Here is an 18,550-nt window from a genome sequence, read left to right as displayed (position 1 = left end):
GCCTCTGACGTTCCTGGACCATCTTGTCGAGGTCGTCCGTCGAATACTTGTGTTGATCGTCGGCACCTGGGTAGAGTGTTCGAAGAGCTGTCTTAAACTCGTCGTACGTCTTCGTAGCATCCTTGTACGTCGGCTGCATCGTCCACAGGTCCGAGACCCGTATCGGCGGGTACCGAACGGCCCATGACTTTTTGTCCGCATTGGTGGTGATCCCGCATCGCGTGAAGTGGGTCTCGAGGTCCTGGAAGAAGCGGTTGAACGCGAAGGGCTCTGACTCATCAAAGACTGGCGCAGTCGAGTGACCGCGGGCAGGCATGGAAGCCGCCTTCGAAGCTTGTGCTGCTGCTTCGGACATGTTCGTATCGGTGTTCGGAGGGTTCGAAGGATTTGGTGGATCGTTCGAAGGGTTTTGGTTGTCGCTGGTCGAAGTCCTTCGCGGCTCGGACGACTCTGGTCCTGGAGGGGCTAACGACGCTCTGCGACGAGTGGGTAAAGGTAGACGTGAGGTGGTGGCTCCACTACGCGTCGTGATCGGCGTGGCTGAACTGAGGTCCTCTCCTTCGAGAGGCGGCGACGGCGTTAGGGACGGTAGAGGAGAGCCAAAGACTCGAGACTCTAGGTCGTCTGAGAGCGAAAGTCTTCGAGCACGTCCGGGATGGGATGGGGTAGTAGGTACTTGGTCTCGAGCGGAGTGTTCCTGATCGTCGTGATCGGGGACAAGCTCGACGTGTTCGGATGAAGAGGGGATAGTCGAAGGTCCTGGTAGAGGGTTGCTATGCCTGCGAAAGGCGGCGGCGGATCCGGGACCTAGACGACTGTCGATAGCGAGTGCGAGAAGAGGACTTTCGTAGTCTCGGTAGTCTTCAGGGTTGACGTCGAAGTTCCGACGCGGCGGAATCTTGCTCTATATCCCCCTCGCGGTGGGCTCCAAGATGACGCGACCGAAAAGAACACAAAAGCCACACAAAAACCCAACCGTGAGGTCGAGCAGTGGTATGCGAGGCCTCTGCGTCTATGAGATGTACGGGGGACTGTACAGTGGTCTAGGTAAGAAGGGGGAGGACGGACAAGACTCCGAACGACGTGGGAGAGCTTCGAAGATGTCGAAGACTGTTCGAAGACGAGGGCTAAGCCTCGGAGGTAGGAGGGAGGGTTTCGACAGGCGTGTCGAACGAACGGTGACAAGAGAGGCGAGCGACGGCAGGAGAAGAAGTGTAGAGCCTCTCGGGGCAACTACGAGCTGGCGAACGTACTGGCGAACTGACTGACTGACTTCGAGCGTACTGACTGACTGGCGAACTTGCTGACTTTCGAACGTACTGACTGGCTGACGAACCTCGCCGGCGCAAGGTGAGATTGAGAGGGTAGGGGGGTCTCTGAGATTCGAAGGGAACAAGTCCCAGAGTATATACAGGAAAATACGGTCCGAAGACCAAGAGAGCCAAGAGAAATCCAAGAAATGATGAATGAGAGTGATAAGGAAAATAGCCAATCGGAGACTGTCACAACGCTCGACCCGGACCTACTAACACATGAGAGAACCCAACTCGGCCTTCCGCAAGTTCCGAATAACGGGCGATCGTCCCCGAACGGTGAAGGTCATAACCGGAGCCGGCGACAGTCCTCGAAGATATGAGACAGCCGCAGGAGTTTGCCTGGCTTACACGAACATGCCGCACCTCGACCCAACTTCCGAAGCGTATGCTGCCCGCTACTACCGCCTCCTAGAGGTCCTCAAGACCGAGGGACTTGTCGAGCCGCGATACGATGCCAACAGTCCCGGAGAGTGGCTGGCTTGGGCCCACGGAGTCCGTTGGATGATCGTACGTGCCTCCGGACATTGACTATCCTTCGAACCATCGTACCGACCTTCAAACAGCGCTTCTTGTTCGAGTCCCGTAGCCGGGCCATCCTGCTGGCGAACGATACGCTTCCCGCTCCTAGGTCGTTCCCCGAGATCGACGAGTTGATGCGTTACCTCGACGAGGTCTTTCACCGCGATGGCAACCAGGGAGACATCCTAGGTTCGCCCTACCCTACGATCGCGTGGTCCGAGACCTTGGTACTGCTCGAACAAGTCAACCAGGCCGAGCGTCGTCCCCTCGCGAACCCGCAGTATCAGCGCGAGTCGTTGATCCTGTCCGACTTTCGCCAGCTGCCCGATAACCTCGAGTCCATGGGTCGAGCGATTCACAACATTGCAGTCGACCAGCGCCGCACGCACGGCACCCTCGTCGGGTTGCTCGAAAGCCTGCTCGAGCGCGTCAACACTGACCGTGGCTCCGACACCGGTCCGTCTGTCCGTAGGGGTAGGGGTGGTGGTGGTCGAGGACATAGATACGAGAGTTGCCGGGGTCGTCACTAGCTAGGTTGACGTAGCCATGTACTTGCTCCGGAGTCCTACCAATGTAGCGACGCTTCTACACCGCTTGTCTCTGCCACTAAGGGTTCCGAACATGGACGCTTGAGCTTCGAACATCGGGCGGTTCCCTCGAACGGACGGACAGTGCGTCGACCGTTCTGACTTAGTGTACCGTTGTATCGACCGTAAATGGCGTTTTCGGTGGGTAGGTGAGCTAAGGGCTCATCACCGTGTAGCCCAGATCTCTGAGGATGCCTTGGAGCAGGCTTCGTCGGAGATTGTCATCTCAGGACAGGTCCTGCATATGCGACCAGTCAGTGTCGTGACCGGTGTTGCGCAGGAATCTCATGTGGGGGGTTGCGACTCGGAGACGCACGGCGATAAAGCGGCGGACACGACAGTTGGCTGTGGCCGTGCTGCCATCGACTCCGCCACCGCGACCAGGCACGGCGAACCTGCTCCTTGTCGACCCAGATCCGACTCATCCGAGTCACCCACGGCGGCGCCGGCTCCCCCTTCGTCACATTGCGAGACTACGTGGCTTTGGACAGGGTACTTGGCGCGTTTCTCCCCTGCAAACGCAGCCGCCGCCGGACGGGTGCAAAGGACAGAAGCCGGGATGCATAACAATCACCTTGTTCGCGTCCCTGGCCATTTTGCCTGCCCCGTCGATATGGCGCTTGAATCGACCTCGCTGCTACCTCCTACATGCCGAGAGTTCCTAGAAAGCAAAGGTGCAGTGCATACATGCTCTGTCAAACATACAATACTCCTAGAGCTCGTTGCGAACGTCTTCAAGACAATAGCACCCGCGCTATTGGCTGAACAACTGACGAAGTATGGACCTGCAGAGATGCAACAGTTTCCGTACCTTAATCAGCAAGGTATGCCAGCACATCATGACTTCTCCACTGCCGACTCGACTTGATACTCACTCACAAACGTACAGGGCAGGCACCATTTGTACTTGACAATGCCATGCGACTCATTGCAGAGAAGTCCGAGAGCGGTAAGTTACCAAATCGTGTCTCCTGCTATCAGTGCGATCGTTCGGTTGCGTCTGATTTGCTGCGCACGCACGTCGGTGAGCACATCCTGCGTGCGATCCTCGGAGTACAGGAACCACAGCTACAGGAACGCGTACGTATTGATTGCTACTCGCGAAACCATGCATTCGATGTACTCAGTTACACTGGCTCTATAGGTGCACGCCGATTATCCATGCGGCTTTTGCGGGCGCACGGGCTGTCAAATCAGCTTGACGAAGACGGCCTCTTCATACCACCCAGTGTCGGGTTGTCCTCGTGCCCACAAATTCTCCCTCGCTTCTGCGAAGAAGTATTCCGCCCGCATGCCGTCGACGAACGTTCCGCTTCACTGCGAGCTCTGCGACAGTGACCCAACAACGAAGCAAAAACCCGTGTTCTGGAAATACAATATTTTCCAGCATATACGTGAGTCACACCCACGCCATTGGGACTCGGCGACGTCTCGCACTACCACACTAAGCAAGAGCTTCATTGCGGCCATCGACATCGTTCCACAAGAGGCTTCGACCGTCGCGCCAAGCGCTACATGTCCCTATCCTACTCCCGACCCCAATGCTGAGCAAGCGGGCGAATGCGAAGGCTCGAAAGGCGTAGAACGTCCTCCAAAGCGTATAAGATTATCATAGTCACCTGTTGATATTACTTCGACTCGGAGGACGGACAGACTCGGACGAGCAACTTCTCATTGTGAATTATTGTTATTTCATTTGTAGATACAAGAGTAGATCCCATTAATGTCTCTATATCATGTCAGTGATCGGTCGGTACTATATCACTGCCGTCGATAGTTCGCGGCGATGTTATAACTGTGCGCAGTGGACCACCAAACTCGAGAGCCTCCGCCCAACCTCCGCCTGGCTCAAACGTTTCGGGCGCTAAAGGTTGTATGGTTGGGGTCAGGTGTTCGGGGTCGCGCCAGCACTTCTTGGGGGGTCAATATTCTGAATCCTCGGTGATGGACGCCCCTTGCTCGTACCCATGGCGGTCAACGTCGTAAGCTATTTGATTACCCTGTGTATGCGTGGCAACGTGCTGACACGATTCATTTAACAGCATGACATCACTGTGCTCGAAGTCAAGCAGATAGGACCGTCGGATGGCTGCGCATTCATGCTGACCATGTCAATCAAGCTCCAGGACATGTACGACCGTCTAGCCACATTCGCATGCGTAGATATGCGTACCGCGCCGCATCTTTACAAACGTGAGTAGATGGCACCTCATGTAACGCTGGCTGGCTGACATCCAGCACCGACGGAGGATACTTATCAACGCGCCCACCGGCTCCATTGTGGCTGACGCGGTGCTCATGCTGGCAACATACCATGTCTCGGGCGGCATCCAGACACTTGCGCCGCTGCGGGGCTGAATGTTGACGTGTCCATCGGGATGCTCTTGCTCCGGTGGGACAGTTGTATGCACTGACCTCCTCGCCAAATAGTCTTACCAGCCTCATCCTTCCACAGGTACACATGCCGGATGTGGCTGATCCGCACTTCGCACGTATTCTGGGACCGCTGAGAATTTTAGTTGACGATGGCCTTACTCTCCTACTACATGTTGCAGAAGACGCGGTCTTTGATGAAGCCAGCGACGACGCTCGAGACCTCCTAGAGTGTTCGAGGGGGCGAGACATTGCGTGCACTCAGCTGGGGATCCTTTGTCCATGAATCAGGCGTAGTGGGTAGTCTTATTTTGGTTTCTCCTCCTTATCTTGCTTACCATGACCGTACGCATGCGACAGCGGTATTCATCTAGACTTCCTTGTATCATTGAAGATTGTGGATGCTTGTTATCGCGTCGGAGAACACGTGGGCCCACGAGGTGAGAATGCTTCTATGCTGCAAGTGTCCTTACCGGTGGTCGATCGATGAGCGAAGATGGCGTTGACCACTGTACTCTTGACGGTCGACGTTATGTCCATGTGGCCATGTGCATCGAAGTCCGTACAGCGCATCCACTGGGCAACACTGTTAGTGTGTACGGCATTGACGGTACGAGACCAAATGATCTGTGAGTTCATGTGGTCCTCATTCATGCGATGCGTAGGCCAAAGGTCGGTGGCCCATCTCGGAATTATTGTACACGATAAGCTCAGACTACACATGTCCTACCCGCAAAGGTGGTGCGTTCTCCGCACATCCTCAGAAGTGTTTTGTTGCTATCTCAGGAACTGTGGCACTCACTCTTCGCTCGATCATCTAGGTGTATGGCACCTTGCATCTAATGCCACACGAACCTGATGCGGTGTTGTCGTGCAGCCTCTGCTCGTGTATCTCACGTGCGTGACGGCGGGTGGTACTCGTCACTCGCCCCTTCATTTCTGAGTTTACGGGCGCATATGAATGGCTTCTGCAACTTGCGTCGGGCCCGGAACAGTTCTTATGCCTTTTTGCGGGTACCAGCACCCTCCTTCATAGCCTCCGTGGCATACCATAAAAGAACGGCAAGCACTTTTATGCCTCCTTCACACGATGTCATGAAGTGAGGTGCATGTGGTACGCTTTGTTTTCTCGGATCTCGGTGACGTTCATCTAGTGTGTGCACAGCAACAGAACAAGGCGGTAAAAGCGACGGCTTGTAGACCACATTTATCAAATTGCCTTCCTCATGCCGGCTCAAGATGGTACAGTATATATGCTTGAATCTAGCAAGTTCGAGGACGTTGACAAGTAACAACCGCTAGTTGATGACGAAACCCCACACACTTTCTTCAAGTCCATAGTATTGGCACACCAAGGCATTCGCAAGTGTCAGGCTAAGTATGTCCCTTCAGACCGCTTGATGATCAATCAAGACATGTGCATTGGTTAGAACCACTGCCATCTTTTCGCCATGATCCGGAAGCCCCACAAGTCTGCGTTCGCGATCCAGTGGCTTGTTCAATCGCAGGTGTGCTGTTGGTCAAGATGTTCTGGACTCGAGGAGTCAAGGCACCACCATGTGCTCAGGCTGAGAGAGCGGGTGGATGCGCCCGGCCATGTGCGGCCTTGAGGAAGGCAATTTGGTAACGGTCGTTTGTTCTTTGACTAGTACGGACTGCCGTCATTGTCAATTTCACATTCGTATTGACAAACCAAGTCGCCCAGCTCTTTGAGTGTTTGTTAGCTATAAATGGACGCTGCGCTGCGCTGCAGTACCCATTCTCTCTATCTCCCATAGCTTCATACAACCTGACAGACCACTGAGCGTTTGAAGAAAAAGTATGCCTTCGGAGGACGCCGAGACGGTATACTTCACGTCAGTATCTCTTGCTTCTCCTTCGTATTCCATCCTATTCATGCTGTATTTCGGCTCGGAAGGACTGTCTATTATCGACTCCTCAGTGCAACCGCAGGTGCGCAAAGACCTATACATGTGCATCTTCAACCGAAACTAACACACAGGTTTCGTCAGCGCTCTACTTCTACGAGCGTGTCCTTACGTTTGGGCAAGAAGTGGATCTCATATGGCGGCGCGAAAGGATCGGAATTGCTGTGCCTACGTTCTACGTGACCTTGCATGCAGCCATGGCCCTGTTCTTGCTTCTAAACATAGCGCCTCCTAGTGAGCCATCTTCTAAGGTGAGCCATCATTAATTTGCGGCTTAGGTCAATGGGACTACTGACTGATCGACAGGGGTATGTGGTTGTAACTTATCGACATTTGGTCGAGCTGACATGAATGCGCAACACAAAAGTACCTTTGTTCTAACGTGGGTCCTGAACGCAAATGTGTACGTAGTGTATGCGGTGCCTGGAGGTGTGAGATGCTCTTATTGTCATGTGCTTGACCTGCTCAGATCTCGCATCGTCAGTGATTTCTGCAGTGCGTATCTATGCGATCAATGGCAAACGCTACGCCGTGCCGTTGACCATCATGGCACTTTCGTTTGTGCCCATTGCGGTGAACATTGTATGTATCCGTTGTGCATATTAGGACGTGACGATTGCTAACAATAGTCCGACTATATTTAGTACCTCGATCGTGCTCATCACAAGATATCAATTCTGTGCGTCCACAGCTTCGAGTGACTGCGCCGTCTGATGCTTATATATGACGCTACACCACAGCTGTAAGCACATTTCTCCTATGCGCTGCATGGTGTTGCCTCAACAGCATTTGCAGGGGAGATCGCTACTCGGATCAGTCTCGTCGCCGCCGACGCTCTCGTTTTACTGTCTACCTGGCGCATCACAGGTGGTGTGCGGAAGCTTGCACAGGGCGTCGACATCAAGCTATCTATTACTGTGCTTCTACTTAGAGATGGTATGTATTTGTCGGGCATGAATGGTCACGTTGACTACTAAGTACTAAACACTGGCGACAGGTACACTCCACTTCTGGTACTGTCTTTAGCTCATAACAGGTTCAACGAACTGAAAAGATTTACAGTGTCATATTTGCTACACATATTGCGGCCACCATATGGTCTATCAAATTAGTACGTTTTTTGGATTTCAGTCATCATCCTACGACAGCCTTCCATGTGTTCGTCCTCGTAGGTTTCCGTTATGTATGACAACAACATAGCTATCATTGCGGACGTGTGAGTCACATCTTCGCTGTGTGTATTTTTGACATTGATATGATAGGCCTATAGCATCACAGCAATCTGCCTGTCCCGATTGCTGCTCAATTTGAGGGAGGTAGCTCTTGGACCTCAAGTCATCTCGAGCTCAATATCCGACATGTCCGACATCGAGTTCTCTCGCATTCTCGGGCCTTTGGGCAACTCGCTTGGCGACGAGAACCCAGACGTATGGGACGACACTGGGGATGAAGTCGTTCACACTGTAGCAAGCGAAGACGATCAGTCTTGTTCCGGATAGAGCTCTGTGGAGTCTCGTGGCGGACTCGGTATGGCGGATGGGGCGCTAGTCTCGCAGATTCAGGAGGACCTCAATTATGTAGTGAGACACCGTTGCCGTACGCCCTACGACCGCGCGCTCCGGAAGGTTTGCAGAAAGATGAATATTTATTGAGGATTTGCAATCATTGGCAATGCTAATAGTGAGTGTACGTACCGCACCGTCCACAGCGTCAGGACTTACATAATCAGTCATTCGTATACACACCCGGATCCTCCCGGGAGCGGTATACCACGGTTAACCTCCTGCAACAGCTTCAAGCGACCTTCGCGTCAGAAGACTCCGTTGTGCCTCTTCCCGCAGACCTGCGTGTGTACGCAGTAAACTGCAAGTCTTGTCACCTGGAATAATTGTCCAGATCTAGAACTTAAGGAGGACTCTTGCCCGGAACCGAGGTGACTGGATGCTGCGCGCAGCAGAGCCGGATTGCCAGTGCTTGCTCGATGGCGATGAGTCCCGTCGGTCCGCGTGTGCGTGAGTGAATGGCACAATCGACCCTCGTACTCACAAGCCTGAGTGTCTCTCCGTGCGTGCTGGGAGTTATCAGCGGTGATTAACGATGCGCTCGTTCCATCCGAAACAGGCAGTCACTATCCAAGTGAGTCAAGACGCGTCCCAGCTGTGCGTCCATTCACATTGTACATAAGTCTTCCTGTCATTTCAGCGTCGTTGATCACATCGCTGCATGCTCGCCCCCTGTTGACGTATTTCACCGCCCGGATTGATCTGCGCCCTCGCGCGTGCTTGAGGAGCCCGACTCTTGCCCGAATCATTGAGCGGTTTGGGCGCTACAGCTAGCCAGAACCGACAATCAATTGATGGCATGGCGGGCATTCGCAGAATCGCAAGTTGCGTCTCGGCACTTGGGGAGGCGTTTCAGCATGTCGAAATTGCATGTGATCGACCGCAATCTTCCCAGCCTTGATCGTCCTTTTTACTTACGTCCTCTCGAGTAGGGAGGATCTCGTCGAAAGCTGCAGCTACTTACATAGGAGGACCCAGCTGCCTTTGCTCGCTGGATCAGTGCCCCGCTCCTCTCTTTCTCTGCTCCCCTTGTTATGTCTGAGGCTAATGCTATAAAGATCCTGTAAGTTGAGCATCAATCATATGATCGCCGCTGTTCTGCCACACCTGACATTTGTGTCGCTAGTATCTTCGACAGCCGTATCTCCATCGCTGCAACTGGTACGAGTCATACTCTCATGAAAGGCTGTCTTTGACCCGAACTGCCCTCAGCTCTGTACTTCTACGACAAGATCCTCACCTCACAGCAGGAGGTAAATCTGATATGGCGTCGGAAGAACACTGGGATCGTCATACCCGTGATATACGGGATCATGCATGTGTGTACAGCGGTGTACCTCCTCATCACTGTATGCGTCCCGAGTGACATCCCGTGCAAGGTACATAAGTACTCCTCTCACACTCGTTCACGTCCAACACTGAGTCATACCAGACTTCTGCCATCTTGAATGTCGTCGTCGATATCGCTATATGTGCCTTGTATCTCGCCTGGGGTGGTAAGCATTGCAAGCCATTACGATCGAGCTTGTGATCATGCTCACGCGGGCTACAGCCGCTTCCGCACTGCGCGTTTATGCGATCAATGGCCTCAGGCTTCCACTTCCGTCGATCATCATGTCACTCTCGCTCGTGCCTGTGGCGATCAACATCGTATGTGTTCCCAACGAATGTGTCATACGCATGGCGCTGATAGATTGGCATCTGAACCACAGTATAACGCGACAAGTCTCGTGCGCATGAGTTTGCCACCCACCGATGAATGCGTATACTTCTCCAATACCCCGGTAAACACTCAAGAAATGTGAGTACGCCCGCGTTTCCCTTGGTAGAAATGGACACTGAAGGACTGCTGCAGACGTAAGCCTATTTGCGTGATTAGTGTTGGGCGTTCTGACGATCTATCAAATATGAAAAGTCGAGATCGTCACGCGAGCGAGTTCCACGGTTGCGGACGCTCTCGTCCTCTTCGCAACGTGGCGGATTAACGGGGGTACCAAGAAGCTCGCGCGGCAGATGAATATCAACATCTCGCTCACGAGCCTTTTACTGAGAGACGGTGCGTCAGTGGCGCGATGATGCGGCTTCGATGCAGGTCTGACACGTGTGTCCGTTAGGCACAATCTACTTCTGGTGAGAATTCCGCTGAATGTCTCATGCCGTGGTTGAAAGTATCTCCCTCAGCACGCTCCTTGTAGCGAACATCATTGTTTTGACGTCGTACATACAAAGTGTATGTCTAACCTTCTCTGGATGTGCTGAGTCTGACCCACTGTCTAGATCTCCTTCAGCGACGACTCCGAGGTTGCCGTCCTTGTCCTCGTGTGCGTGTCCAACCTCGCTTATCGTTCATAAGATGACATCGAACCATTACATGTTCTCTAGCCTGACGACAATCCTCCTTTCGCGGCTCTTCCTCAACTTGCGCGAAGTGGCCCTTGGGTCCGAGACGATGTCGCTCGAAACCCAGGACACAGAGCGTTCCGATTTGCGCTTCTCGCGTTACATCGGCCCCCTAGGCAACTCGCTAGATGACGGGCTTACCTTCGCCACTGATGGGTCCGATTCAGACACCTTTGATCGTGACGACGGAACCAGCTATGGAGACGATTCGGCCGAACTTGTCGTCGGTGGTACGAATTCCGATATTGAGCTTAGCTTGGTTACGGCCGAGGGCGCAGTTCGATGATGACTTGTAGCGCAGGTATGGATGTTGTGGCCGCTTGTTGACCTTACGACCCGTTATGTCACTGTTTGCTCTATGATGCCTCACGTGAATGTTTGACGCAGATCGATCTGGTGATGCGTGTTCTGTTGTTCTGTGCATGACATTCTTCAATATTGACGAATGTGAGAATACGGCATGATGCTTCCAAGTAAGTACTTCACGTCTTTGTCTGACAACGCTACTTCGAGGCCTTCACGGCTCGTAGTCGCAATCAGTCTATGGCTTGACTGCTACAGCATCATCCCAGGCTGTTGCACGAGGATGTAAATGGAGGTCTTGTCGTACATGTCAGTATGTCTTTCACCTGTACGTCATGATCACTACCTTTGAACGCGTCCAATTGCTCATGTGACTTCTATTTGCGGGCGGAGGTCGTCTTCGGAAGTTATACTCGTGTGAACCAATCTTGGTGCTCCGGATGCACGGGCGCTGCAGGCGGGCCGGCCCTTGTCCGTCATCTGGTGCGTATCAGCAGGCATTGTGCTCAATACGTCTGTCCACTGTTACCATGACCGGAAACCTTCGTACTTCGGGCCCGCCCGCAGTGGGGTATGAGATGGGCCCGGGCCTTGATCAATCCCGTGCTGCGTAGTCGCAATGCATCGCGCTGGGTTCTCGGTCTGCCTTGCTACTCAATTGTCTGTAGGGTTCGTTCGCAACACAACGTTAAACGCCCTCTCCAGGATTGTGGTAGCCCGGTGTGACATGTATCCACGGCGGACCATGACCTGCCATCAGCCTGGATGGCAGAAACTATCCGGAACCGTGGTACGTCTCTCCGTACAATACTCCCATGTGGTAGCTCCGCCTTCCCTGTCTCCAGCCCGTCATTCGCGGCCCGCGGCGTGTACCATACTGTATTGAAGGAGGGCAGGAGACTATAGATCACGCTGTCGCTTGTCACGCCCACGACTCGATCGGCCTGTTTCCGCCCTCCCATCCACCGCCCATCCCACCGCCGCTCTACAGAAACTCACGGGTCAGAAAGCTTAACTGTCCGGTCCGCGCGGGGACGCACCCTGACAACGGCTGGTCGCACATGCGTTTCTCACTCATGCGAGCGGAGGGAACCGTGACCTGCTGTCCTTCCCTCGCACAAGATTCACCCGCTGAACGCGCACCTTATATGAGGGTGGCCGTATATAACCCAGTCGAGGATCCGCCTCCCAGTCATCTCCTCTGATAACGTCTCCGCTCACATCGAAATCGAGTCCCGCACCGCTGCTGACGTGCAACACGCCTATGCTTTCCCTCGCCTTCGTCCATCTCGTGCTTTCGCTCGCTTGTGCGCTCGGCGCCCGCGCTCAGCTGTCCGGCCCTGTGGGCCCGAAGACGCCTCTGAGCGAAAAGTCAAACCTCTGCAATGTTCTCGACTATGGTGGCTCCATCGGGTCTAGCGATATCGGTCCCGCCATACAGACTGCCTTCAATGACTGCGTGCTCACAAATTCGAGTGCTTCGACGCTCTATGTCCCTTCCGGTACGTCTTGCGTTCATTTCCTTCATTTTCTTTGGGCGTTGGGCCTGGCAGTCGACAAAGTCGCCTCCAGGTGACCCGCTGACGCTTCGGGGGCTTGAAACCTTCCCGCCGGGAAATAGGCTTTGTCACAGTGTGGCCTAATCTGGCTGTATTCGCAGCAGCAAAACTGACGTTATCTCTTCCCCTCGCATATCATAACAGGCAATTATGACATGCAGACATGGGTCACGCTCAGCGGAGGGACCAAGTGGGCCTTCCGGCTGGATGGTCTCATTACGCGCGCATGTACGTCCACAGCTGAGGCTTTCCAGTTCTGTTTACTCAGGTGGTGCCTTCCTCGGACATGACTTCCGGACGATCTGTCTACGTACTGTGAACACATGAAATGACCCCCCTTCATCATGGTCAAGCCACGACGGCTGGCAACATGATCGCCATAGAGGACGCCGAGGACTTCGAGTTTTACTCTGCCAACTCCGCGGGAGGTATTCAGGGCTTGGGATACGAATGTCGGAATGACGGGTGAGTGTCATGTCATCAAATGGGCCTTGACAGCTGGCGGCAGTTCCTGCGTGGGTGCATCGACGTGACGGGCTGAGAGGTTGCTCGTCATCTTCGTGGCGGGAAGTCACTCTGCCACTGACTACCAAGTGTCGACTGCACCCTTCGTCTTAACTCTGGCCAGTAGCCCGGGACAGTGACTCACTGATCATAACATGACCTAGGCCGCGTCTCATCCGCATGGTGACTTCGACGTACTGGTCGCTGCACGACCTCATCCTTGTCGACTGTGAGTCTCGGCTCTATCCATTCTTGCCTCCGCGGTTTCCGGCTTTCGGGCTCTTCATTTTGACCGGTGATCGAAGTCTAAACTGAGATAGCCGGTAGCACCGATCAAGGTGAGATCTGGATAACGAGGATCGATCACCTGGGCTGTGGGCGCCAGGTGGGCGCTTTACACGCTTGCGCGGCGCGGTGGCGCAGCCACTCTTCTTGCTCTCGCTCGCCACCACGCGCTGACTCTCAATTAATTGGCCCGATCCGTAGCACCGGAGTTCCATCTCGTGATACAGGGGGGAAGCAGTGGAGAAGTTTACAACCTCGCCATCCGGTCCGTGTTATCCTCTTCTTCTGACCCGGCGTCGCGGTTCCTACGCGTGATGAGCTTGACTGACCCGTCTGCTTGGGATCCTTCCTCTCTCCGACCCCCGCCTTTCTTCTTCCATAATCATACCCACACCGCCGCATATGTAGCGGTGCAGATATTGGTGGGTCTGACGGTATTGATGTCTGGGGCGACAACCACTGGATCCATGACGTGGAAGTGACAAACCGCGATGAGTGCGTCACCGTCAAGGTGTGTCTACCCTTCTTGTATGCGACCTATTGGTGTTGTGCCCACATACACTCTCCTTCTCGCTCATCATGACATTTTTCTCCCTTGCTGATCCATATCCGATCAGAGCCCAGCGTCAAACATCCTCGTAGAGCAAAGTGCGTCGCTTCAGGCTCTCTGCATGACCAGATGCGCCGCTAAATCCCCCCGCGATGTGCGTGAATTCAGTTTGGTGCAATCAGAGCGGCGGAAGCGCCATGGGCAGTCTCTCGGTGAACACCTCCATCACGAACATTCTCTATCGGTGAGTCCCGTTGTTGACGCATCTACGTACTATCCCTGACATCCCGACTTTGTCTCGTTCGCTCTCGATGGCCTCCTATTCCGTTATCTTCATGCCTCGGCACGACCACTTGTCCTGCACAGCTACGTCTACACTGTCGGCGGGAATCAAGCGTACATGATCAAGGGCAACGGCGGCTCCGGAACGGTATCGAACGCGGTGTTTGAGAACTTCATCTCGCGTGACACCGCATACGGGCTGAACATAAACGAGTACTGGGCAAGCATCAGCCCACTGGACGGCCCGGGAGTGACGCTGGAGAACATCACCTTCCAAGTGCGTCCACGATCTTTCTCTCGCCTTGTCGCTGGCTCACTGCTCTACACGACCTCGTAGAGCTGGGACGGCAACGTCGCCGACGGAGTCGAGCGCTCTCCTATCCAGATCATCTGCGCGGACGTGGCGCCCTGCTACGACATCACGCTGACGGACGTATACATGTGGTCACTCACCGACGAGGCGACGGTGAAATGCGAGAGTGCATTCGGAAGCGGCGCCTGCCTCAAGTCGGGAAGTAGCCACACGAGCTACGCGGTGGAGACGACGAGTTATACGCAGCCGAGCGGGTACACGATGCCGACGACGATGGCGGGCGACTTGACGGCAGGCTTTGGGAGCACGACGCTCATCCCGACGCCGTGAGTGTCTTCGTACATTGTCGAGTCAGTGGCTGAGCGTGTGGTGTCATTGCATGTATAGGACTATACCGACGACATTCTACCCCGGTCGCGCGCAGATCTCACCGCTCATGAAGAATAAGTAGGTTCTACCAGGGAGCTGTGGCTGTGTCGACGAATGCGGGCCCCTGATCATCACTCTCGCGGAATTTTGATGGCCTCTTTACTCTTATATGCCTCATGTGCTATGTAGCAGTTGTTGGATGGATTGGTTCCGGCTTCGCATCTGCCACGAAATTTAGTCTCATACCAAGACCCTCCGTTTGTGTCGAACCTACCAGTGTAGTACCACGAAATTGAAGAATGATTCTAATTCAACAGTTTCCTATTTTGGCGAAACATCGCGTGGGACTCGGCTCCTCCTCCACGGTTGTGACCAGAAGCGACGTCGACAAGTCTCGCTGACTTGGTCTCGTCTGAGTCAAGCTTCACATAGTTATCGGCTTTTATGCTCCATTCTGCGCTGAGGCTCGTGCAGCACAACCTACGAAGGTCCTCGCAGACTCGTCAGTACGCAGCGTTCCACTGGTGTAACACTGAGCCTCCACCTTGTCACTCGACTCGGGTTGCGTCAAACGGGAAGTGCTCGGCCGAGCGCTACCCCACGTGCGATGTATTCGCTGGCGCGAGAGGATGTAGCCTACTGTACAAAAGAATACGGAAAAGCAGTCTACAATAGTAGTACAGATCGGACATGATAAGAAACAATGAAAACAAGGGAGAGGAGGGTGGGCAGATGCGAAGCTTCGAAGTCTGACAGACTTCTAGTGAAATATAATGTGTCAGCTACTAAACAGCAGCATGGAGGGACCCGCGTACGTGAGATATAGTGTGCCTTTGTTTGCGCGATACGCTAAAATATACGAGGCGTACTATATCTGTTCACGGCGGGTGAGCTTCGCGATCAGCGGCGAGGCGGCTGAATCGGACGTACCTGCGGGGCGGCAGCGAGAAGGGTGATCTGTGCGCTGCGCCCGTACGCGAGGTTAAGACCCTGTTTAGGATAGGGGATGCGCAGCGGGCTGCAGGACTGACCAATGAGCATGCTCGTCTGACCTCCGTCAGCAGGTCGCTGACATCAGAGCGAGCTTGGTCGAGCCCGACGCGCCCCTGGCTCGGGATGCACGTGCGACGTGCGTGGAGAGGTCTTCCGAGTGGGTGCGGAGGCCTCAGAAATTCCTCCTTACCCCCGGAACCCGGAATTACCTCGACCTCCACCTTGTCACTCGACTCGGGTTGCGTCAAACGGGAAGTGCTCGGCCGAGCGCTACCCCACGTGCGATGTATTCGCTGGCGCGAGAGGATGTAGCCATAATGGCCAGTGATGGTGAGTGAGGGGGATGGTGGTGGTGTAAAAGACGTGAGCGAGCAGCCAGAACCAAAAGATCATTGCACAGAGGGCAGACGAAGGCGTGCAAGTTCAAGCTCGGCACGTACTGTCGGGTTATCTCGAACGTAGTCCTTCCACGCCGCTGATGACCAACGACCGAGAGCCTGTATGACAGACTCCGATAGGCCGAGTCCGGCATAGTAGGTCGCTCCACCAGCGCGTGCGGAATGGCCTCCGTAAGTGTGGTCGAGGACTGTGAAAAAGCGCTGCTCGAACCAAGAACGCATAGGAAGGCTCCCGTCTTCTCGCAAGAACAGTGCGGCCTTAGCTCCGTGGCGACGATCGCGTTCACGGACATAGTCACGAAGAAGATCGACTGGGCAGCTGACGTCGTGACGCATATGGAGGATGGTGGTGCCGGTGTAGAATCGATCACCTTTGTGGTAGGGGAGGTGGTACGAGGCGCGGGAGCCAGAGAACTCGAGCGAGGATCGCTTGATAATCTTTCGCCAGTCGAGATTGCCTCCAGATGTTTTGACGACGAGCTCGCCAGATCGGTGGCATGCGTAGAACATACACGAGAGGATGGTGGCAAACAGAAGGTCGTCATAAGATTTGGAAAGGACAGCAATGTGAACAAAGGCGGCTAAGTGCGACGTACGAAGCGGTAGCTTGCGACGCACAGCCTCTCCTCTCAGCTTGCGAGCTCCAGTGATCGTGGCCTGAACAGATGGGTGGGAGCGATGGATGTCAAAGTGAGTAAAAATGTCGCGCAGGAAGTGTCGAGCTCCTGAGAGGTACTTCGGACCAGAAGCGATGAATTGCGAAGTGTAGGCGATGTAGCGAGCAAGGGTTTCTGGCGTTGGATTGAGAGGTAAGTTATGTTTAGCACAGAAGGAGATATAATCGCGGGCGCCCGTCGCGTAGTGTCGGGCAGTGGAACGCTCAATCGCGTTCGCTTGCAGGAAGGCCGTTCGCTCGTCAAGTGCTGAGAGCGCTATCGCTGGGCGGGCCTGACGTGGCCGGGATGGCCCGCCCAGCGCATTCAAAAGTGTTCCCTCCATCGCGCCGGCAGCAACTCCCGAGGTGGAGAGAAGAAGCAGACGCGGTCAGCTGGAAAACGACGTGCATACTCGTCGAGCATGAGGCGCGAGAGCATGTCAGCGCGAAGGTTGTCTTCGCCTCTGATGTGGCGACACCTGATGTCGATGCCCGTCTCAAGCACGATAGCTGCGATGGCGAGAAGAGCCGAGTTGTGAAGGGATTCGGTGACACTGAGCGAACTAAGAGCATCAACAGAGTTAAGGCTGTCGGACCAGATGAGCACTCGTCGAGGAGGTATAGGCAGCGTCGCGATGTGGTGCAACGCCGACAAGATTGCGACTAGCTCGAGAAAGAAGATGTCGACTTTGCAATTTGGAGGAGGGGGCTTGATCTGATAGACAAAGCCCTTGTTGGAATAGACGAAGGCAAGTGCTTTCGTTAGCGCTGCATCCGACCACATCACGACGTCGGCTTCAGAGATCGCCCAGCGGCCGTTATCGACGAATCTGACTCCAATAGATCGCGGGATAGTCTCTTTAAACCAGGTGAGGTCGGAGATGACGTCGCGGTTAAGGTAGATCGCTCGGAATGACTGCGTCTTTCTGGCCATTTTACGATAGAGCTCGGTCAGGGCAGGACGACCCCAGGGAAGCACGTTGAGAAGCCAATTAAGGCGCCCTGCCAGACGCTGCCAGTCGCGAAGGGCTGGTTGGCGCTTCGGGTGCCCAAGGAAGCGATCAATGTCCTCTATGCACTTTGCGATGGCGGATGGTGGAAGGGAGATGGTGCCAAGATTGGCATTGATATGGAATCCAATGACGGTGAGCTGGTCAGCGAATTGCTGTTTTTGCACCTCCCACGGACACGAGATCGCATCCCAGAGCACGAGTAGCTGCGCCTGCTTTTGTACAAAGGTATGACCCTTGTAGACGACCATGTTGCCTTCAAAATCCCATCCGAAGAAGTCGTCCATATAGACGAAGAGGCCGGTGATATCGAGCTTCCGGATCGCGATCCAGCATAGCAGGCCAGAGACTGCACACCAGATCCTTGGGGATGCACGATTGCCGAAGACAAGACGGCGCACTACGTAGAGTTTGTTGTTGACTGCGACGATCTGACGAAGCTGCCAGAGAGGATGAGCCGGGAGGTTCAGAAAAGCTGAGGCGACATCGTCCTTGAAAGTGACGATCCGACGACCCGGGTTCTGAGCCCTTGCGTTTGCGAGCTCTTGACCAAAGTCAGTCATGTTATCGTAACGAACTTTCGCCTCCGCTCGCGGGATCCCGTCATTCAGCCCCGAGGCAGAATGGTCAGTGACTACGCGAGC

The 18,550-nt window shown here is 54.4% G+C and overlaps 5 protein-coding genes across 5 annotated transcripts; 4 read left to right on the top strand and 1 right to left on the bottom strand.

The window, feature by feature from the left end:
- Nucleotides 1–3,391: 3,391 nt before the first annotated feature.
- B0H18DRAFT_865830 (uncharacterized protein) lies at nt 3,392–3,752 on the top strand (the record flags this gene model as incomplete). The annotated part of the gene is made up of 2 exons (XM_048039761.1): nt 3,392–3,502; nt 3,567–3,752. Coding segments are annotated over 2 exons (297 nt in total), but the record flags the coding sequence as incomplete, so codon positions are not given.
- A 3,051-nt stretch (nt 3,753–6,803) lies between these two features.
- B0H18DRAFT_898008 (uncharacterized protein) lies at nt 6,804–7,700 on the top strand (the record flags this gene model as incomplete). The annotated part of the gene is made up of 3 exons (XM_048041425.1): nt 6,804–6,957; nt 7,160–7,315; nt 7,510–7,700. Coding segments are annotated over 3 exons (501 nt in total), but the record flags the coding sequence as incomplete, so codon positions are not given.
- A 1,164-nt stretch (nt 7,701–8,864) lies between these two features.
- B0H18DRAFT_1076939 (uncharacterized protein) lies at nt 8,865–11,102 on the top strand. The gene is given in 15 exon segments (XM_048031245.1): nt 8,865–8,886; nt 8,989–9,093; nt 9,104–9,182; nt 9,197–9,348; nt 9,412–9,446; nt 9,498–9,664; nt 9,718–9,781; nt 9,838–9,935; nt 9,998–10,084; nt 10,121–10,124; nt 10,201–10,341; nt 10,400–10,415; nt 10,467–10,515; nt 10,563–10,606; nt 10,668–11,102. 12 exon segments carry the CDS (start codon nt 9,320–9,322, stop codon nt 10,969–10,971), a joined length of 1,038 nt encoding a protein of 345 aa, XP_047884357.1. The 5' UTR covers nt 8,865–8,886; nt 8,989–9,093; nt 9,104–9,182; nt 9,197–9,319; the 3' UTR covers nt 10,972–11,102.
- Nucleotides 11,103–12,252: 1,150 nt separating this feature from the next.
- B0H18DRAFT_1191104 (rhamnogalacturonase) lies at nt 12,253–15,166 on the top strand (the record flags this gene model as incomplete). The annotated part of the gene is made up of 11 exons (XM_048036044.1): nt 12,253–12,490; nt 12,692–12,775; nt 12,901–13,012; nt 13,216–13,280; nt 13,538–13,601; nt 13,745–13,847; nt 13,954–13,984; nt 14,055–14,130; nt 14,253–14,445; nt 14,506–14,807; nt 14,869–15,166. 11 exons carry the CDS (start codon nt 12,253–12,255, stop codon nt 14,930–14,932), a joined length of 1,332 nt encoding a protein of 443 aa, XP_047884356.1. The 3' UTR covers nt 14,933–15,166.
- Nucleotides 15,167–16,319: 1,153 nt separating this feature from the next.
- Nucleotides 16,320–17,060, bottom strand: B0H18DRAFT_864783 (uncharacterized protein; the record flags this gene model as incomplete). Its single annotated transcript, XM_048039753.1, has 1 exon — nt 16,320–17,060. A coding segment is annotated over one exon (741 nt), but the record flags the coding sequence as incomplete, so codon positions are not given.
- Nucleotides 17,061–18,550: the final 1,490 nt, after the last annotated feature.

This window comes from Fomitopsis serialis (assembly GCF_022376445.1).
Source record: "Fomitopsis serialis strain Sig1Antser10 chromosome Unknown B0H18scaffold_651, whole genome shotgun sequence".
Classification (NCBI taxonomy): Eukaryota; Fungi; Basidiomycota; class Agaricomycetes; order Polyporales; family Fomitopsidaceae; genus Fomitopsis; species Fomitopsis serialis.
The sequence above is the reverse complement of the archived record's forward strand: the minus strand, read 5'-3'. Positions and strand labels throughout refer to the sequence as shown.